The 23075-nt window shown below is 36.9% G+C and overlaps 1 protein-coding gene across 6 annotated transcripts in view; it reads right to left on the bottom strand.

Annotated features, from left to right (window-relative positions):
• The window catches only part of SCEL (sciellin), a 69594-nt gene that overhangs the window by 38323 nt on the left and 8196 nt on the right, over positions 1-23075 (bottom strand). For 2 of the 6 annotated variants that reach the window (XM_064645961.1, XM_064645960.1), the window contains exons 1-2: positions 8086-8346; positions 1815-1890 (exon numbers count right to left, since the gene is read on the bottom strand). In XM_064645961.1, the coding sequence (XP_064502031.1) occupies positions 1815-1857 (43 nt within the window). In that variant the 5' untranslated portion in view covers positions 1858-1890; positions 8086-8346. Of the gene's footprint in view, positions 1-1814; positions 1891-8085; positions 8349-23075 lie in introns of those variants that run through there. The other 4 variants (XM_064645957.1, XM_064645959.1, XM_064645962.1 and 1 more) reach the window with 4 other exon arrangements.

The raw sequence follows: 23075 nt of genomic DNA, 5'->3' as shown, positions 1-23075 counted from the left end.
AGAATGTGCCAACAGTCACGGTAGATTAACAAAAAGTATTCTGTCCTTACTTCATGATTTCTGCGTTAGCCTGTTCACTGCCAATTGAACTAGTTCTTCTCTTAAAAAGATTTGTTAAAATCTGACTTTAAAGACTTCAAAAAATGAAGGCATCCCAGGCTTGTCTGAATACCTCCAGTGGTTCATTAGAATATCTGCTAAAATAAACACTTCTTGCAAACCAAAAAGAGGAAGAACCTTCACCAGTTTAAACAATAACATCGTCTCATAGTCACTGGCAAGAATGAAGATAGTTTTAATTAGCCAGCAAGATCATATGAAGTGTGTTTGCACTAAAAATGTATACGTTTCCATTCTCATGAATATTTAGGTATTTTTAATTTGGTACAATCATTTGTATTGGAGGGGAAAAAAAAAAGTTAATTTTTCAAAAGTAGGAAAAATGTGATCTCAAGTTTATGCATTCCAGAGAGAAAACTTCTCTACAGTAAGGACAGCTGATGGCAGCTAAAGGGGTGGAAATGATTCCAGCATTCTTTTCATTCTAATAGTTTTAGCCAAAGATGCTTTGATCTGTTTCCAATGCATTTTAATCTGTGCTCTTCTGCTGTCAGCCATAACCTCCTCAGAATCTTGAAGAAAAACCTTAATGACATGAACATGACATAAACATTTCTATATAATCAAGAAGTACTAAGTATATATCCAACTATTAAAATTAACCATGTATGTGACATATTGACCTTTTTCCAATAGCAATTTAAGAAAGCTGTTATCACCTACCCAAAAAATCATTTGTATTTCACAGAAATCATGGTTTTTTAAACTGTTTGGTGCAAAAATTTGAGAAACCTCCTATAAAGGCAGTAGCCAAGGGACATACACTGTTTTCTTGTCAAGAAATATTGCAAGCATTTTGCTGCTGCCTGAGGCCCTGGCTTTGCTGAAGAGTACTGATTTCTGGTCTAATGAATTTTCTCCCAAGCTTCAACTAAAAAATGAAACGTAGATCAGATACAACTGTTCAGGTCACGTGAGTGCAGACAGATGCAGCTTGTCCCTGTCTTAATTTGATGGTAAAAGGTTTATGTCCTCAACACAATAGAGCCAAGCAGCTCCTTGCCGTGGCTGCACTAATTTTGGTGTACTTAGGCCTGGCACATCCCACTCAAACCAGATCCACATGCATTTCAAAACCTTTTGGTCTTCAGAAGTATTTTTTATGTTTCAGGAAAATGGAAAATATCATCATGTTTACAGTTTGCCTCTGATCATTTCTCTGCATAGAAAGCAAACTCCAGCCCTCCTCAAGTTTTGTCCCTCCAGAGGAACAAACAATCCCATCAGACAACGATTAAAAAGCTTTTCTCTCCCCTTGCCCTGTTCTAATTTTCCTCAATTTCTCCTCGTTTTCCCTGAGTGAGTCAAGGAGACGGTGCTGAGATCAATGAATCTGCCCACTGCCCTTCCAGCTTCTGTGCTCCTGTGGGCTTTCCACAACAACCACAGCCCTTGGCATGGGGAATCACCACCTTGCACCACACCACCTGACTCCCCCACTCCACCACACAACACTGCTCAGTGGGATGTTCTGGCCTGAATCCCTGCCAGCGGCAGTTTGTGCACAACACCAATAGTCTGGCATCTGAAGCGGGTCTCACTGTGACTAATAACCATCCTGTCACTGCCAAAACGTGGCGGTGTGCCCAGTGAGGGAGCTGAGGGATGGGCATGGTGATACTTAGAAAGGAGGAAGGCCACGCCTCAGCCTCCAAGTGCCCTGGGAGCAGAAAATGGAGAAGACTCGGTATTACCGCTTTGATTTGGAGACTGTTTTTGTATACTGAAAGCTGACATTTGTTCCGTGGTATGTTGTCCTTCTCTAGGAATCTAAAAGGAAACACGACAAAAAAAAAGAAGATATTAGGAATCAGCCCCAAAAACAGTTCAAGTTTGTTGTCCACTTCGACCACCTCCTTGCATAAGTTTAGTCTGACAGGGTGGAATGGCTTAGTGCTGGCTGCAGCCCTGCTCAGACCAAATCTGAGTGGTGGCAGAGTGGTGGCTTTTCCCTGCCTAGTAATGACTATGTGTACTCCTGCCTTGTGCCTCTGCCTTTCACAGTGCCTGTCCTTCCTTTCCCTTTTTGGGAGCATCTTCCCTGAGAACACGTGGTGTGGTGATAGCCTTCGGAGGGCCACACTGAGTAATGAAGAATGAGGTGAGGTGATAAGCTTAATGGGAAAACAGTATTAGTCAGTGGCTCAGAGTGGCACCTGGAGCACAGGTGGGCTTACCCAGCCCTGCTGATGGGTCTCACAGCTACAGTGATCAGCAGCTAATGCTAGGGGCCAGGACAGAGACAGTTCTTCTGCTCTGCAACAGTTTTCCATTCACTGACTTCTTCCCTTATCTCAAATCAGGTTAAAAAAATGAGCCTCCAAGACTGCCAATTTAAAAACAACAACAACAACAAGAAGAAAAAAACAAACAAAACCAAACAAACAAACAAAAAACAACAACAAAAAAAACCCCCAACCAATTATTTGGGAGTTGAGCCACTCAAAAGATTTCATGTTTTCCTTTGAAATTGGATTGTGAATACCAGCTTTCCTAGAGAAAGCATCAAGCAGAACATAATAACATTTCAATGACAAAAAATTCTCCCTTAAGTTAAAAAACCCCAATGCTGACACTCACTTAAGGGTGTGGCCAAAACTGACCCTCTTGAGCAAGTGGATTCCTTTTCAAAAAGCAGTGTTTTCCAAGAAAACAATGTTAAGATGGAAAGCTGCCAACCAATTCCACTGTCAGACTACTAAGATTTACAGAAGCACTAGAAAACAGTTTTTGTGACAGCAGCAGCCCTTAAAAATCAGAAACGTTCCCAATTCTCTGGGTGACACAGCTATTATATTTTTCTTACTGCAGATGTAAAGTGTATTGCTCCCACACCTAAGATAGAGTGGATTGAGACTGGAGCATGTGGCTCTTTCTTTACAGATGGGAAGGGAAGAAGATTTTGGATTCTAGCAAAAGCAAATAATATTTGAGTATAAAAGTTCACATGTATCTTACATAGTTGTGAAATTCCAGATATTTATTGGAGTTTAAAATTCTGGCATGTTGATTGGAAAGCTCCAGCCCACATTCTTGTTTTTTTAAGCTTAGGTGTTGGTATCAAACAGGCATTGGCACAGTATATGTAGAAAACATGTGACTGCTGGATCTGATTCCCACACAATAAAAATTTGCTCGGGGCTATGGTGAGCCGTATTTATTTTGCAATTGGTTATAAAATATCTTTTAAAAATACTTTTATAAGAAGGTTTAAAACATATATGCACTGAATTTCCTAGAAACTGTTCAGGTAGGTTATTAAAGAATGACTTTTAGATAGTGACCATTCTCACTATAAATTTTCCTGAACTGTCCCAAAATGGTAGAGAGGTCTCTGATGTATTTATGTTCTCAGCTTAGCAACAGCTGTACATCTGATGCAGTCAGTCAGTCCTGGGATAATATTTGATATTTCAGAATATTTTGTAAGCAATGAGAACTAGTACTTCTTCTCCTCAAGAAGAAGTAGTAGTTTCTATAGAAGGAATTTGGATTTATTTTCTAATAAGTACATTTAAAGCCATTTGCTAAGGGAAATGAACTGTAAAACTTTGAAAAAGGAGACTTCTTTTGTGAAAATTAAGTGAAATGAGATAATTTTAAGACTTAAAAGATCTTGTTTAAAATAAACATTTTGCAATTTAAATATTTAATACTGAAAATAACAGTCAACTGCTATGTAGACTTCATGTTAGACTGTAGCCCTCCTTCCTATATATTTGTAATAGAAACTGAAATTTCTCACAGAACTGACAAGGAAGTATCATATACCTTTGTTAGAAATAAACAAAAAAACCTCAGGCATTTGTTCTGAAATAAAAATTATGGCCAAAGTAAAAAATCCATACATTTTGAGGCTTGTCTTTAAAATCTACAGATTACTACAAATGTATTAATGACACTGAGATCATGAAAAGTGACTATAAAGTGAGTTTGCAACTCCTAGTTGTATCCATGCAAGACAAAAGAAAGTCCAGCAAGTGTGTTTCTGTCATCCTCCTTAATTTAATTAAAACTATGTTTTGTCTCTTGTCCTATATTCATTTTTTAATGGTTTAAGAGCAAAACAATATTTCTGTTGCACATGTGTACAGCATCCAGAATAAACTGCTACCTAGTCTCCCAACCCAAAAGTAGTATGCATAAATGAATATGAAAACCAGCCACACTCCCTTTTACAGTCAGAACTGAAAATGTTCCAGGTATTCTGAAATTTTAAACCTAGGCATTTTAGTCCTACAGAATACTGCCATATTGTCCTCAAGGCTTGCTTCATGCTTCTGAACTTTCAAGTTGTATATCAAAGATTGATCCATTAAAATTTAAAATGCAAATTAAAAGCTACTTCAGTCTGTAGCACAGACAATCAAGAATCATCAGAGTAAGACTTAAATTTTAGTATCTTAGAAATTAAAAGATTCGTGCATAAAGAGGCAGGATACAGCTCATCAAAGCATTTTTTGAACTCTGTGTGTGTATCTGTGTATTTGGAAAGGAGAATGGACAAAACATTAAGATCATATTAGTTTAAAAATTCCAGCTAATAAAGATGTGAAACTGTCACATTGCTCACACAGGTCAGTGAACATTTTATCTTCAGCCCATAGGCAGGTTTAAAAAAAAGTCTTTAACTTTGTAAGAAAGAGGAGTTATAGGTTTCTATAGTATACTATAGTAGTAAATTTAGTTCAGGCATTCTTAATAGGATCTCAACCACTGAAGCAAAACAACTCAGCTGGAATGCAAAACAAAAACAAACAGGAATGCAGCTCCAGTGTAATTTGAATTTAAAAACAGCGTCAGGAAACTTTAAAGGAAATTAAAACTGCCCCAGCCAGTCCAGTGAGCAGTTCCCAAATGGTTTTAAGACATGCCAGTCCTGGATTCAGACCCTCACCAATTTTTGGAGAAACCCAAATATAATTCCAAAGAAATTCAGAAAAAACTTCAGACATAACTTCAGGGAAAGTCAAATGCCCCTTCAACTTGGAAGGAAGTTATTCCAAAAGCAGCACAGGTCTCTAATCCTATTTTTATCACAAATATCTATATTCACACTTCTACATCTCCTTTCCACCTCCCGCAGTGACTGATCAGCAGAATACCTCAGGCCTGCCTTAAATTCTGAAAGCTAGATCTTCTAGTTTTCAGGTAGTCTGAACACACCCATTCTTCCTTCATAGATCTCTTTTGCCCCCCTTCTGCTCTTGGCTGTAGCTTCCTATTTGATGAGGCTTCACATATATCCATAGCTGTATTTAAAATATACATAAGAATGATACAAACATCTCCTGTAAGATTCATGTTTTCCACATCAGACCAAACTAGTTGGAACAAACTAGTCTATGTTCTTTGGCTTCTAGCTAAGACAGTGATTAAGACCTTATTTGTAAATATTCTGTTTATATGCATTTTTTTAATAAACAATATTTATTTTCACAGCTTAGACACAAGAAGCATTGCACATATACTGTATAATAAGTAATTCAGCATAGTAAATGTTGAAGGAGAGATGTGAGAGGGACACCTTCTTCTCTTAAAAGTCAAAACATTTGTTTTTATGCTGAGGTTTTTCATATAAAGCTTTGCCAAATGCAAATGCCTAAAATGTCAAACTTCCCAGTATTATTAATTAACTGGGTAATACAAAAAGTTGTAACTGAACAACCAGTTTAAAACAAAAATGTTTCAGAATTTTCCTGACATCCAGCTTCTTGTGCTGCATTGCTAAAGCAGCCTGGACTGTAAAGAAGCAGTTGAGTTCAGCGTGTCCACATGAAACACCAGCTGGAACTAACAGGTTCCTTATGTATGTGGCTTTACATGACCACAGCTTGCTGACTACTGTTTCCTACATGTCCTTCAAGTTCCAGCTTTTCAAAAGTATCTTATATTTGCCATATGAAAAAGAAAATAGACATATATACTTTTTTCTTTGTTTATCCCAAATATGAAACTTGCCACCAAAATTTCAGCTTCTTGAAGAAATATTCTGTTCTGAAATAAGCTGAACATTCAGATTATTTGAGTGGGGCTCAAAATTTTAGACCTATTCCATTAGAAATGAAGACTTACTTCAGCTCTACTTTTCCATTTGCTTTGTTTTCCATTGAACCCTTAATGTTAATTCTATAGTACGTGGCTTATCTTTCATTTATATGAGATAACTGTGGAGAATACAACATTTAAAAAAAAAGCACATTTGGTCTTAATTACAATTATGAAACACACAGCAGTATTTCCTTGCTTTCATTTAACACCTTTCATGTCAGCAAACCTTTTTATTTTCTCCATCTTTTCTCTTGAATACAGTAAGTGTGAGCAAGCAACTGATTAAAGTAATTCTGACTTTATACAGGATGAAGATCTCCAAGCCTTAAAACTAAGGCACTGGGGAGACACATTGTTATAGTTGTTCTTCTAGATAGGGATCCATAGCTGTGTGAGGTAAAATCTTTCTGCTTTGGAAGTCAATACCAATTTTGCTGTTCTCTACATCCATCACTGCCCCTCTCAGATATCAAAGTGGGGTGACTGGGCTATCAAATCTGGCTACCTATACTTAAACTCAAGTAAGAAGTTGTGTTCCTTGATTCCAAACAAAGGTTGTTTTGCAAATCACCATCACAGCCAGAGCCAGTCAATGCTGTGCCATCCTTCATACATCCAAACATGTTATTTCGGATGAGAATATGATCTCTTCAAATAACATTAAAGGTCCACTCTGTGATGTGCATCTCTATATGTATAACTGATTCTCTACTTTCTTCCCTACAGAATTGCCACTGGTGATTCTATTTGTTTGGCAATTAGTTAGTCTTTTGTCTTTTTGCTGAAATTACATTTAAAAATAACTAAATTTATTTTACAGACATTAAAGAATAATAAAAGTATGTTCCTAGCTTGATTTTTTTTCCCAAGAGTTACATATCAGAACAATACCCATATAATATATTTGTGAACTTCTGGAATTAATACATTGGGTTTAAATGATTATTTTACTTTACAGTTTTGGCCGCAGAATTAATAGCAATTCTCACAGAAAATAAAAACATGTATATGTGTAAAAGAGAAAACAAGCAAGGTTGGAATAGGCAAGGTAGGACTAGAGAACACATGAATGTATGACAGAAGTCATTCATCTTTGTAGCTGAAAGAGCTCTCAAAACTGGTTTTTCAAGATGTGGGCGGAGGAGATTCTGTTTTGAAAGAAGCTTTGGAACTGTCATTAAAATCAGCTGCAAAGTCAGAACACAAATCTGTATGTATTTTCAAATTAGAAATGCATGATCAGTTTTAGATGTAGTGGTTTGTTTTTTTTTTTTAATAGAGTGTAGAAGAGGAGGTAAAAATTTTATTTATTCAACTATGTCATTTTCCTAGATTTTTGGTGAAGAACACATCCTGTCTATACATGGGTTCAGCTAATTGTATAGATAAGTCATTGTATCAAAGTAGAATGCACCTTTTGCAAAGGTGCAAATGAAAGCAAACTGTTGCTAATTGTTTTTTGCCAATAGTAAACTTCAAGCAAATTCAAGTAAAGGAGAAAAGAGTAAATACTCTTTAATTTTAGATAAAAATTACAGAGAAAGAATAAACTAACAATAAAATTAACCAAAGAGCAAAACTGACATTTAAATAGCTATTCATGAAAAGTGGTCTGAATAGTGAGTTTGTCATCAGAGAATTAGCACTAGAATAAAATGCAATTAGCAATATAATGTAAATAATGAAGTAATTGAGATCGTAGAGCCAGGAGAAGTCAGAAAGATCTGGGAAAACTGAACACCTAAACTGTAAAACTTCTAGACCTGGATTTTCATAGACAAGTTCTCCACACTTCTTGAAAATCAGATTATCTGAAGTGGGATCCTGAATTGGACACAAGGAAGTCACAGAACATCTGAAAATGTAGGACTTTCCATACATGTTATATAAAGCCAGAAGAGTAAACATCCTTACCTAGGTATGGTAGAAGTTAGTGTCCTAGCGTGGCTCAGTGTGGTTAGTCAACCTGGAGACAGCTGGAAGTGAGGCACAGTCAAAGCAGACAGAGAGCTGAATTGTCGTTCCCCATCCAGCTGTCTGAAAACTCAAGAGATTTCTCCTTCAGAGGCTGAGTCACTTAAGGAGGAGGTAGGAGGTGTGGAAAAGGGTGGCACCTTGCAGAAATACCAGATCAATTAAAAGTACGGGTGAGTTGTTATGCTTCTGTGCTTGCTGTGCTTTTCAAGTGCAGTAGGGCTGGGTTTCACGAAATGAACTGCTTTAACAGACCTTGAAACAGAAAGCTAAGTGATTACCATTTGGAAAAATATACTATAGTCATTTTGATTTTCCACATATACGTTGCAGAGCTGTAGGGCTGCCTCTCAGCTACAGGGTTTCAGGTGTTTACACAGGTGAACATGAAGGAACACTATATTTCACCAAAGAAAAATTCTGGATAAGTGTTACATGGGGAACACACCCTAGAATCTGATCTGCACAAAGTATTTGCGCTGTTTTAGTACGTGGGCAGAGGCAAAAAGATCTGGGGGGAAATCCCTCCCACGAGATCTTGTTGCAAGACTCTCTTATCTGTGTACATTTGCATTCTCCTGCAGTACAGACAGCAACAAACAGAACGGAGAGAAGAGCTTGCCTTCACTTATTTTTTTCTCTCTTTAAAATGGCTGCAAATAAGTTTGTAGGCTAAGAACTGCCTTACTATTAGTAAATACAGTAGTATAGAATCAATAATTTCCTTATAGAAATACTGTATACAACTCCATGCTTCTGTTTAAGATACAGAGGCTGGTTTTAATGTAGCTTATATTGGCTCATGCTTCTTTTATATTTGGGGAATTTTTGCAATGAAATATGTGGCAGATCATTTAGCAAGATGCTGGGCAACCTTTAGTCCTATTATCTTCTGTAAAAGTTAGGAACTTCTTTGAACAGATCAAAAACAAATCAAACTCTGTCATGAATTAATTTATTATTAGTCCTTATTTTTGTTGATATTTTACCTCTTCGTAGGCTTGGTACTTAGGAGGGTGAAGTTATTGTCTAAACATTAGTTATATCTGATGAAATAGAGATGATGAAGCAGTGCAGCAGACAAGAAGATACCAAGTATAAACTACTAACTACCACAAGTATCAGAATTAATGAATACAAGGAAGTAAACATTTCTGAACTTTGTACATCTCAACTTTGGCGTTTCTGAAAGTTAGAAATACTTTAAGCGGTCCTGGAATGTTTACCTTTTTGCAATCATGAAGAAACTTTTGTGAATATATCTCATTAGGGACATATTGAGATTTTATAGTTGCTCCCAAATGAAACAGATGTCTTTCTTCGTAAGAAATGCACATTTAGCATTAAATGGGAATTAACTTAAAAAAATATATATCCTTTAATTTGAAATGGATGTCTAGCTTTGATTTATAGTAACAACACCTGAGACTAGGAATATCTTTTTGTTTTGAAACATTTTTCTTTCATAATCCAGGTGCTACATTATATGAATTTGTTATCATTTTACATTAGCCAGACAAGTTGTGCTTGTAAATCAGAGATAAACTTAACCTGTCTCACAGCACTGCCTTCTTTAGCCAAAATGTTTGAGAAACACATATAGAGATGCAAACAATTCAGTCTGGAGAAATTAAATTGATATTTTCCTGTATTTATGGCCTTTGAACACAGAGAAGAAATTATGGGACAGAGCAAGCCAGTTCTGCTACACAAAATAAGCCCAAGGGTTCTTCTAAGGCAGTCCTTGCTAAGTCTTTGGCATCTGGTGTGAAGGAATAGGCAGTCTACAGGAAAACGCATACGATATAAGAAATTCCAACAATGGTACTGACCTTAGCTTAAGAATAAAGTGGGCCAGCTGTCTTTTACTGACTGATGTGCAACAACCAGGATATTCAATGCATGGTGAGTTTTTGATGTTAGCTGTGCTGATTACTTACTATTTCAAAGATGGAAAAAAAAATCAAGTTGTTTTTTTTTGACTAAAGGAAATTTAAGTCACTGCTAAATATTCTGTCTCATTTTCTGTATGATAACCACATACAAGTATTGTTCCTGGCGAATAAAGAATACATGATGCAGTGCCGTGTATCAGGAATTGAACATTTTCAGCATACAGTAAAAATGACCCATAACTATTTTCCATTAATAAACTTTGCATACTCTGAAGAAATTCAGGTTTCAGGAATTGAGAGGAACTCAAACATTTCCTCTAGATCTCAGTATAACAAATGAAATCAATCACAAATACAGCCATTCCCAGATTGCTTGAACTGTTCTGCATTCAGGTTTCAGTTTTCTTTTAGTTCTCTAGTTTAAGGTCTGTATTTAATTGAAGGAAGGACAGAAATCCAGATACAGTGAAATTTAATTTCTCAGGCTATTTCAGAACTTGAATTATGTCACCCTTTTTCCCTTTCTCACTCTCAAGAAAGTAGCCAAGTTGAAGCACAAACAGACAGTATTCTAAACACACATTTTTCCATAGTGTCAAAAAAGAGCAGTGCAAGAATAGTAGCACATGTATATATGTATATATATACGTATATATATACATATATGCCTCTGTACTGACAACCAATGACTTTTAATCAATGACTTTTAATCAAGGATGCAATTTACCTGGTCATTGCATTGGGCTGTGTTCTACTATTGATTTATCAGATTTGAAGGATTTTGGATCTTTTTTAGTTCAACCAGTAAGGTGCTTTGGAGCTGACAAGTAACTCCTTTCACATCTACCTATCAGTAACCTACGTGCTGGAAGTTAGGTAAATACTCTGCTTTTGTTTGCTATTCTCTCAGAAAAAAAGAGGGAGTTCTCTGAAAAATAGATACAAACATAAATGGCCATGTCCTAGGCTTAACAAGATACAACTCCACCAAAATAATAGCTTGATTTAGCTGACATGATTTATAAGAGAAAGCAAGAAATGTCTTAGAATTCCTTCCTACATTAAAACTTCTTTATAATTTATTATTAACAAGCAATAGGGGCATATTACTGATTAGTAATCGGAGGGCACTATCTCTTTCTGCTTAGATTTCTAGCACATTTTGGAGGACGTTTCAAGCAGGCTCATTTTAAATACCTCATCAACAGTGGAGGCTTATTTGTCATCCACTGAATTCTTACAAGGCCTGCTAAGAAGCTGCCAGTGGGGGATGTTATCTTATTTTAAAATAGAGTAGCACTGGCAGAAAACTGAACCTAAGGAGTTCAGAAATGCCATAATTTAGATTTAAATGGCTTATTCAGTATTATTAAAGTCAAATGCTTATAGCACCCTACAGTGGCAATACATTATCACATTTCTCAATTCTCATGGTTTTCTGAACAAGATGGTTGTGTTCAGTGTTCTTAGCTTTAGCTTATACACTTTTCTACATAGTCTGTCCCTTGACTGCTAGTAAAACACATTTTTCTCTACATGACTTTCTTGTCAGTTTTTGCTGAATTTCCATTTTTTAGTACAAAACATATTGCAAAATAGTGCGCTACCTCCACATCCTTTAAATCCACTAAGATTTAAAAGATAGCATACGGAAAATGTCAACATGTAGCCTAGCTCTTTTGAGCTTTTATGTAGATTCACAACAGAGAGCTGGGAATGAGCAGTGATTCAGAGGGCAACTTTTTGGACAAATATGATTCTGTGACTCCTCCCAAAAGGAGAGGAATATTTACTGAATACATTTTTTTCATACACTCAGTCCTTCAAAAGAGAAGTCCTTTAATACTTCAGACTTTCCAAGTAGGGTTGGTTAACTACTGTGTTTTGGGTTATAAGATTCTATTATTGTAACTACTGTGTCCAAAAGATTTGAAGACAGCCTAGCAAGTACTGTTCAATTTTTTTACTTTCAAGATATAGATAAAACAGCTACATTTGTCCTATTAAATTAAACTTACCAAGGCCCAGTCTTTGGCCTGAGGACAAGTGGAACAGCATGTTCTGTACCTGTATCACTAAATTCGCTTTCCAAAAAGAACTGTGTGCCCTCATCCACACTCTTATTGAAAACAGTCCAGAACTTGTACTAGAGAGATCTGTGCCCAAGTCTTTTTTCAGAGATAGTCAATTGACAGGAACAAAACTGTGTCAAGGAGTGTGCATGATAATAGTATGGACAAACAGAGGATATTTCTCAAGCCCAGATCCTATTCTTAATTATTTAACTAGTATGGTCGTACTCACTGGACCTGATTTTTCAAAAGTTAATTGTATTTGATATAACTCATGTCAAAAGATGACTAAAACTAAACACTGAAACATATGGATAAATGTCAGCAGTGGATGATAGCCAGCTGCAAGGCAGCATTTAGCAGGCAGACACGGCTAGTTAACGTAACCTTTATCTGGGAAATGGGTTGCACATCTGTGCCACCTGCACATTTTTCGTGCTCAGGGTTGATCTAAGATCTCCTATATATGTAAGCAGCAGTTCTAAAAGGTTAAGTCAAAAAGGCAAGGGTCACTCATAGAAAAAAAGAACCCAGGGCAGCAAATAGAAAAAGAAATTATGCTCTTGCCTAGGGTGACACCTTCCTCTTGAAGGTGACTAACACAAGGTCTGCTCCTCCCTAGATTCCCAGTCCAGCCCTACATAAAATAAGCTGATGCCTGGGACCTGTGATACCTCTCTGTACAGAGGTGTTTTTCACCCTGGTCAAAATAATTAACCAAGGGAACGTATTGCCTATGGGTACACCCTTACCAAGAGGTATGTGTGACTCAGAACCAGACTAGAAATGGCTGTATGAATCCCAGTAGCACTCATAACAGCAACACAGAGGAGAGGGAGAAATAAGGAGTATGATTTTTTCCCATGGGCAAGTCATTCTTTCATTAGATTCCATGAGATTTCTGTAACTTTCCATTGAAGATTCTGATTCTCTTGCTCCTAGACAGACATCTCAAAGTAAAATATACTAATGATGTGATGTGAGATGGAAAGACCCTTTCTCCGTGGCCATCCTAGATCATACTAAGATGCAGATTTTAAAGGTTCAAAGTCCTGAGATGCCTTGCAAAGGGCAACTGCTGGCAGAGCCAGGTGCCTGGGATCCTTTGTAACAACTTTGTTCTTTCCTTCGTGCTCAAAAATTAGAATTCTTCAGCCTAATCCACATGCAAGGCTCATCTCCAAACACGCTGTTACTATCCTATTAGTGAGAGGTCCCTTTGCCTCTTATCTCTCTGCAAATGAGACCATATGCCCAGGTCTATGACTTAGATTTTATTTAACAATGAATGTGAGGTAGAGAGATAGAAAGAAGTAGAAAAGGGGGAAGGGGGAGGGGAGAAAGAGAGAGAAAGAGAGAGGAGAAAGGGAGAGAGATCAAGTAGAAGATAGTCACCACTCCTGGACCCAGTGGTGTTCTCTTGGTCCTTCTTCTTGGTGGTGGGGGTCTCAGGGTTGTTCAAAACTTTTCACTGTTTATACAACTTAGTAAATAAGGGAATTGATGCTCATTGGGTACAAGTTAACATAGTTCTCTTAATAACTAAGTATTTTATCTTGTATTGGTTAAATGATTCCCTTGCCTCTAATGTTAATTAGTCTGCATGCTCAGTCTTTCTCTTCTTTTGACTCAGTGAGTTTCTTGTGTCAGAGGGCCGTGAGTTGGAGTTCGCAATCTTGCCCTGCCAGAACTACCTTTTACCCGCTCTGAGCTGATTCAGCACAGTTGCTGAGTTGGTTTTGTTAGTTTCTTCCTTATCTGGGGAGTTCTGCCAAATGTCCTTGTGTTCTGTAAATTCTGCTTCTTTGTGTCCATTATCAGTGCTACATCCTTCTTCCCAAGGTTTTTTAACCTCTCCCTAGGTCTGAGATCACTGAAGCATGTCAAACCCTAAACTTCAGTAAGTTCTACAGACAAGTAATTTATCTTCCTAACACCCAGACAACAGTACCACCTTTATACAGTCCAGGTTCTGGTTATCCACAGAGGTGTATTCAGGGGGTCTTCCGTGGTTGTCACTGGTCACAGATGCTATGAATCCCATGACTTGGGGTGATCTTTGTTTGACCAGTGACGTTCCAAACAGTTTGCCATGGTGGGACTTTTTGTCTGGATGCATTAACCAGGATGTGCTAACCACACCTGACCTCTGCCAGGCCTGGAATTAGGGCTTTCCCATCACAAATTCCTCCCTTCTGTGCTCCTCTCAAGTTTTCATGGTGGTGGCATATCTTATGGCAAGTTCCTTCTGTGGCCTTGACAGTGTTTGAGATAGACAACTGTGCTCTTTAGCTCATTACACATGCTTAACTCTTTAAAAGAACAGGACAAGAAAGCAAGATCTTACCAACTGGAAAAATCACTTAGCCTATGACTAAACCCAAGTTCAAATCATTCCTCCTTTTGATAGCAGCCCATTTTTACCAGCAGACTACCTTACCACTGAGTTACTATTTTTTGTTTGAGGGAATATAATCACCATAGTTTTTCTACCTCCTGAAAGTTTAAATACTCACTGGAGAGAGAATAATGCTACAGCTCTTTTACTACAGCATACAGATATTGGTCTCACCACTGTCTAAATGAGTATTGAGATATTATATATGGAATTCTCTTTATTTTTTTTATGTTGTAATTTTTCAGCATTTTATCACTTGGGTGATTAAAATAGCTAGATATAAGAGTATTTTTATAATATCATGTAGCAACATGATGTTGTGCAGGGGCAGGAGAACCTAAAGACACTTTCACTAGATTATGCTACTGTTAAAGTGAGTACAACTTTTCACTAAGTCTGATATGAAATACCATAATGCACCAGGGATAATGCTGTGTTTTATTGATTAATTTTTGCCAGCCCAGCCTACATTTCCTATAGCTGTTTCAGGTTGCTGTTCCTGGGGAAGACCTTTCAGAAGGTTAAAGTAAGGCATGCAATCCTTTTTAACCACACCTTTATGAATACAGGAAGGAGCACTGTCAGAGCTTTTTCACGTGCATTTTTTAAATGCTAAGAAAATCTTAGTCACAATGCAGATGTATTTGCAGCTCATTGTTCTCCCAAAAGGTGTGGCAAGGTTCATAAACTAAAGAAGGAAGAAAAAATTTCTATAAATAGAATGCAAAATGTCTAAACCTTTTGATGTTTTCTAGTTGCCACAGAAAATGCTTGAGCAGTGTCTTCTATTCATAGCAGGTGTCAACGCATTTCATAGACATACACAGTCTACGGTGTTAGTGGGCCTGATTTTCCCACAATTTGAATAGCTCTTTACTCTGCAAGTAAGTGAAATATCTTGCAGAAATCCCTGAAAGTCTGGTCCATAGCATGCTAAACTTGAGTATCTTGATCTTGCACCACTGCCATTACTGTCTTAGCTAAAGAACACAGAGTTACTGATAAAATCAGTTATTTAAGGAAAATTGTGCTGAAAATCTGGCAAAGTCAAATGACATCTGTGTGGTACCAGATGAATGGCTGTAACCAGTTTTGTAGCTTATGTTATTGATAAATAGCTTATTTGTTAATTTGTTACCATCATCTGAATTAACAAAGAATATTCATATGGGAGGGTAAAGAAATTAAAATCAGACCAACAGTAGAGGGAGTGTGAGAATTATGATTAGATGTGCTTTTTTCATAAAAAAATAAAAAAGACTTTGTAACATCTCTATCACCTAAAAATGTTCTCTGACAGAGCCCTGGGAAAGAACCAACTGTGCTGATCTCGGGGAAAGATATGTTTTTAAAAGATGTTAGAGGAGGTGAAGCTAAAGGGTAAGAATTTTTTTCTTGCTTCCTATCTGAAATTTTCTTATAGCAATGAATTGGTCAGAGGCATTGTAAATACACAGGAGACAACTCCCCCAGGCCGTTCTTTTTATGGTGCAGATAGGGAGAGGTATCTGCCCCACAGAATGATATCCACGTGAGGAACTTCACATTATACTCATCTGATAGACTGGGTTTCCTCTCCTTGCTGGGAGATTATTGTGGATAATCTGGATATTGTGCTGGGATTATCTGCTAGGACTAAGCACCATTTTCTCTGGTCATTCTTTCTTTTATAATTTGGCTTAAATTAGTTGACTGAGAACTTGACTGTGATTTGAAAACTTATATGGAAATTTTATACCAGTCAAAAAACCCCAATGAACCAATATCCCACCTAGTTAATGAAATCTTGACAGATGCATTCCATACTGGTGTTATCTGCACACATAACTGCTATGCATGCTAGCCAAATTTTACAGATTGTGATCGTGTTCTCCATCCACATCAAAGCTGAATATGAGCATGGAAGAAAGGTAGGGTTTTTCCTGTTCCCGGAAGATGCTGGCTGTGGTACAGTTAGCACAGAACAGCTTACTGTAGAAGAGTTCTTAGAAAATGTGTTCCAAAACCAGTAACTGCAGAAATATGACAAAGGCAAAAAATAGGAATCAAAAGGGATGGAGTTGAACTTAGAAAGGTTCAGAGAAGGACATAAAAGATGACGGAAGATACAAAACTGCTTCTCCACACAAGGGAAAAATGCATCAGCTAAGATTCTTTTAGTGTGGAGAAAGGAGGTATAAGTGGCGTAAAAACATCACAAACAATATAAGAAGGGTGTATTTCAATTCTCCCCCAGTACAAGAGCATCAGCATTAATTTTAGTTGAAAGAAAAAGAAAGAAAAAGAGAAAAAGACAAAACAAAAAGAAGAAGAAGGAAAAGAAGAAGTAGAAAAAAAAGAAAAAGAGAAAAAGAAACAGAAAAAGGAAAAGGGAAAGGAAAAGGAAAAGAAAAAAAAGAAACATAAAAAAGAAAAAAGAAAAAGAAAAAGAAAAAAGAAAAAGAAAAAGAAGAAGAAGAAGAAAAAGAAAAAGAAAAAGAAGAAGAAGAAGAAAAAGAAAAAGAAAAAGAAAAAGAAAAAGAAAAAGAAAAAGAAAAAGAAAAAGAAAAAGAAAAAGAAAAAGAAAAAGAAAAAGAAAAAGAAAAAGAAAAAGAAAAAGAAAAAGAAAAAGAAAAAGAAAAAGAAAAAGAAAAAGAAAAAGAAAAAGAAAAAGAAAAAGAAAAAGAAAAAGAAAAAGAAAAAAAAGAGAAAGAAAAAGAAAGGAAAAAGAGAAAGAAAAAGAAAAAGAAAAAGAAAAAGAAAAAGAAAAAGAAAAAGAAAAAGAAAAAGAAAAAGAAAAAGAAAAAGAAAAAGAAAAAGAAAAAGAAAAAGAAAAGAAAAAGAAAAAGAAAAAGAAAAAGAAAAAGAAAAAGAAAAAGAAAAAGAAAAAGAAAAAGGAAAAGAAAAAGAAAAAGAAAAAGAAAAAGAAAAAAAGAAAGAAAACGGAGATGTTTCTTCCTACAGTATATATGTAAGCTGTCCTTGCTGCAGGAAGATGTGTTTCCAATAGTTTATGAAATGCAACAGTTTATTTATATATGTATGTATCTGTACTTGTGCTCACGTGTGTGTATGCATGCATGTACATAAATACTTATATGGGCATGTGTGTATGCCCATACGTAAAACAGTTCAATGAGACACAAGACAAGCTTGTGGAAGAGAAATGCACTGATGCTTACTAAGTAAACAGAAACTGCACTGGGCTAAGAAAGACCAAATTGATAGAGACTGTAAGGGCACTTAGGGAATGCAATTTGGATGCTTCCTCTCCTTCCGGAGCATTTGCTTTTGGCAACTGTTGGTGACAGAATATTGGGCTAGGTAGACCTTTGGGCTGACCAAGGCCTGCCATTGCTATGTTATGCAGTCAAAATTTGTATAAGGCACATAACTAACATTGCATTAAAATTATTTCATAATTTTTTGATTAACAGTAAACAATTAGCAGTACAATCAAGGTTATACCTTTTTTTTCAGAATGTTGATGTTTCAGATATTAAAATAAGCCAAAAAAACTTCATCACTCCTTAGTGACGGAGTTGTCATTCAGCCCCTCAGCTGAGAGTCATTTAGCATTGTCATCTTAATTTCTTCAAAATTAATTTCTTCTCTAGTTACATGACAAATGTGGAGAGTATGTATATGTGTAAACATGGAGAGAACTTTACTTTGTTAGCACATGTTTAAGACCTTTTCCTTACTCATAAATACCTTTGCAAACCAATAAAATTGCTCACCTGTTCAAATAACAGGAAAAAATAGCAAGGCAGATTTATGATATGTGTTGAAATGTAAGTAATCTGCAGGAGTAAAATTGAAAATGGTATCACAGAAATGTCATCTTCCCTCCACATTCCCCTCACAGCTTCTCTGGAGAATTCAGCTGTCTTTTTGTCCTCCCTTATCCACAGAAGTAGAAGGTTTAGTAGCATTTCCAAGCATCTTCCAAGGACTAAATTTGAGGTACAGATTTCAGTCACAAACTATGTGAAAGAAAGGAGAACACATTTCCTAAATTAACGCATTTGCAAGTAGGGCTTTATGAGCTGAGAAGCTGAAGAAGCAGCTGAGCTCTCTTCTTGCCTTTATAAAATACTTGTCCTTTGATATAAACTGGCCAATAGACTTTTACAATGTGTGGAAGTTAGTGCACTTTAAATATCAACTTCTCCTTCTCTTTTATTTTTGGTAAATTATATTCTTCTAATAATTGTTTTCCAAACTGTGAGTACTTTGGAAAGAATGTTGGCAGAAAAAAAATCTTTTACATGAGTTTTAATGTTCAGTACACAAAGAATTGAGCTGTGGGTTTTTTTCATTTGTTTTTGTTGCTGTTGTTAAGTGAAATGAAAACAAGGCTGCACTTTGGAATAGGATGATTTCTAAATAATTTGGGTGAGATTACAAGGGAAAGAGTCAGAACGGAATGATTATAATTATCTAGATTTAATCACAGAGGCCCAAGTAAGTTCCTCAGGCTCCAGATCTTGCCACAGTGCTTTAAGAGCATAATGTGAAGAACCCAATAATTTCAAGAGTAGGCTGCTCTGGATCCTCATGCAGACAATTGGCCTGAGAGAGCTAAATGCCAATTACTTTTTGAACAAATAATTTGAACTCTACTCAATGAAGGAAAAGCCAGACTGGTGACAGCTATTTTCAAACATTTTTTTCCTCAGAACTAGGCAAGACTTTCCATCCAGGCCCTATTTAGCCAAAAAGCTAGGCTACATCAAAAGCTAGGCTCCTACCTCTAAATATGTCACTCAAAACACCTCTAATGTAATCTCACACTAATGCAGATGACTAAAGTAGGTCAGAGGATTGGGCTGTAAAGTTACTATTTCTCTCCCCTGTTTTAAAAGGGAGCCTAAAAATGACAAGTTAGATGTAGGCATCTGCACCTTTGTTTAACACCTAGACATGTCAGATGAATTCCATGCAATAGCACGATTTCAAATAAAATTTTTTCTTTTGTAGAAAGGAGTTTTTGCTAAATTAAAAGGAGAAGGAAACAAGGATGCAGGTTTTTTTTCTTTCTCTCTCTCTGTCTGGCCAAAATTCAAGCTGCTCACTCTGCAGCCTCAACAGTACTGCATCTATAAAATCAGCTTCCTTACTGCACTGTGGCCACTTACACAAAAAGTGTGACAGGGAAACTATAATCTGGCCATGTTGGAGTCTGAATCACAAAGAAATTGTAAGATGAGAGGACAGAAAGAAACAAAAAAATCATTGTGCTTTCCTGGAAGTTCTGTCCCTTTCACTCACAGGTACAAAGGAAATATTCCTTATATTTTTAGAAGGAATATGTCAGATTTTTTATGAATTTGAATCCTCTCGCTGTAGCAACAGTAAGACTTGAATTTGGGGGTTTAGCTGCTTTACTTGTAGATGTCTATATTGATTCTGTTCAGATCCCTGAGCTGAAGACAAACTAGTATAAATGAGGTTTGGCATTTTCTATGAATCTGTGAGCAGAACCTCATAGCATTGTGCCTAAGTCACAATCTTTGTATTCTAAATATTTTCTTAATTTTCTTAATTTAATTTTGAAATATACAATTCTGCTCCAGCATATTTGAAACATCTAAGCTCACAGTGCTGAAGTCATTTTAGGTTGAAGCAGAAAACTCTAAGCAAGTGAGCTCTGTTGTAGCTTAATTATATGGCCAAGCTGGGTGTGTGAAAATAGCCAGTGCACACTGGAGAGTAAATTGCTGGGTTTGGTTTTTCTTGATTTACAGGTTGCTATAAGTGGTGCATGTTCCCAGGGAGTGGCAAAAAGTAGGGGTGTGTTAAACAGGTTTAAGGACATTTTAAAGAAACACTGTCAGGTTTGAGACATAGTAGATTTGGTGTACATCCTCCCTCCTTCCAAATAACATTTTCTGTTTCTGCGGTTACAACATCTGAGCTGCACCCTGACTCTCTGTTTAAGGGATACCACAAAATTCAGTGTTGCAGTTATGTGTCACACTGCTTGCTCTGTGTCTTTTGTTTGGTTGTTTGGGGTTTTTTGCCATGAGTGGGGAAACGAAACTGTCAGAACTGCTGTTCTTTGCACTCCTTGGACAGGTCAATTCACATGCCATCGCATTCCACCAGTAAAAATCTTGTGGTTTTCTGCAAAAATAGCTGCAGTGGGGACAAGCAGCATTTGGATCAAACAATTTCTCCACTCAGAGTGGTACAACAGTTAGTTGCTAGTGTTGCTGGGGTCACCACTTTAAGGTCTGAAACTCCCCAATCCAAACTCTGGGCTCCAAGTTCCCAGGAACCTTGGCAAAAGTCACATGACTTTGAACCTGAATTTTTTTGTTTCTCAGAAAGTTTGCATGGAGAATGGACATAATTTTAAATCTTTTATACACATAGAATTGGTTTCAAGCCTTGGAGACCTACTGGGTATTTTCTCCTTCTGGGTATCCTACTGAATCTAAGGATAATTCCAATTGAATATGAGAGCAAACTTTCTTAAACAAGAGATGTCAGGAATATCCATTTCAATCTCTTGCTTAGTATAGGAGAATAGAATTAGCTGAGCACAATGTACACTCAAACTTTTGTATATACAAACAAATATTTGCCATTATTGCAAGTAACACTGAAATATTTGTTTGGAAGGATTCAACCTCATTCCATAGGCAACATTTTTAAATCACTTTTTTTCCCGCTTGTTGGTAAATATGTTAATTTTTTGGATCTCTCCTGTGGCATTGTGCTATAGTACTTACAATGCTATTCAATATTTTGTGTAGTAAAAGTACTCAACACCAAAAAGTCTAGTAGAATCATAGAATATCCTCAGTTGGAAGGGACCCACAGGATCATTGAGTCCAACTCCTGGCCCTGCACAGGACAACCTCAAGAACCACACCATGTGCCTGAGAGCATTTTCCAAATGCTTCTTGAATTCTGGAAGGCTTGATGCTGTGAATGCTTCTCCGGGGACCCTGTTCAGTATTCAGTTATTTGAATAAACACATCTTTCAAATTCCCTCTTACAAAGGTAATAAGGGAGTACCATCACACACACACAAATCATTGTTTGCCAGACCAAAACATAGTCCACGAAAAGAGCAGAGTGGAGTTGTCACTTGCAAGTGCCACTGTTTAAAAGACACAGAGCAGAGGCAGACTGAAACTTGGAAGTAGGTAGCAAAGTAACTGAAGAGGATTTGAAATAAAAATTAAGGAAAAAGATGTCAAAGAGACAATGAAACAGGCAGGAAAGGATCTCAAAGGTCAAAGATCACTTTGATAGAGCATGGCTGTAATAACACCAAAGTTGTGGGTTCGATCCCTGTATGGGTTGTTCACCTAAGAGCTGGATTTGATGATCCCTTCCAACTCAGAAGGGATTCAACTTCTGTCAAATCTGTGAAATATGTGAAATATATGGAGAATGCAAATCCTGCAGAGCAGTGTTCATGAAGGGTTTCAAGAACGACGTTCTTGTAAATGAAGATTAATGTATCCTACTGGTTTTAGGCAATGGTAGAGGTGTTCGTATAAAAACCAGAAAATTCTTTGCCTGGAAATCGTACACTTTAGAAAAACTGCGATCAAATGAAGAGAGGCAGGATAAGCAGTGATGTTACATGAGAACTATGCAATGAACAATGCATGGTATCTCAGCTATTCCATCCACATGGCTTGTGTTTGGGACAGATTAACGTCCAAATTATGCTGCAAAAGGAGCAAATAAAGGCAAGCACATAGGATGAGAAAAAAGAGTTGCTCTGTTGCAAACAAGAGAACCAAGTGATTTGAAGACAATGCCACAAACAAGCAACCCTCAGAAGTTCATGCATAAGGGTAAGTGCAGTTATAGCCTCTCAATACATTTTTTTCTCAGGGTTTTACAGGGTCAGCCTCTTAAACAGTCAAAGGGATAACTGCAGGGACTACCTGTTCAGGAAACGCCACAGAGATTGTCAACAATGAGTATCTCTGTCATTTATCTTACTGTACAGTGCAGTGATCCAGTAAATGGGTGTTGACAATAGGTTTTGCAGTGAACAGCAAGGGTGCGGTTTCTTTATCAGTTTAAACTGATCTAGTACCACATTCCCACTGAAAGTAACAGTTGTGCCTTCCCTGTCCTGCCCTTGGCGATACTCTCCAACTAATCCCTTAGATTGCCTTGGTCAGAGCAGCAAACATCAAGATCTAACTCACTACAAGTCTCACAATCAAAAGAAATGAAGAAAAGTATGTGGAAAATAAAAAATATTCAGGGTAGACTAAGACCATTCTATTGTCATAGCGTGCTATTGGGTGATTTACATCAGTCAGGAAACCAGCTTTTTTAATTCAGCTACTTAATTTATTAACTACTGAAACTAAAGAACAGTTCATGCCTCAAAATCAATATTTTAACCTCTCTGTAAATTCAGTCATATTGTTATTTCTGATTTCCCTTCAATAATTTCCCTGCCTTAGCAGCTACAGGGTTTTTAATAAAAGAGAAGCCTCCCACAGGAGTTGAAAGGACTTGCTACCACTTGGAAAGAATTATCTATGGCCTTTCAGAGGATGTCCTAAGTTTCTTGAAGTACTGCACTAGCTTTCCTCTCA

The sequence above is a fragment of the Pseudopipra pipra genome, chromosome 2 (genome assembly GCF_036250125.1).
Source record: "Pseudopipra pipra isolate bDixPip1 chromosome 2, bDixPip1.hap1, whole genome shotgun sequence".
NCBI lineage: Eukaryota > Metazoa > Chordata > Aves > Passeriformes > Pipridae > Pseudopipra > Pseudopipra pipra.
Note: the sequence above shows the minus strand (reverse complement) of the source record. Positions and strands in the feature narration are given on the sequence as shown.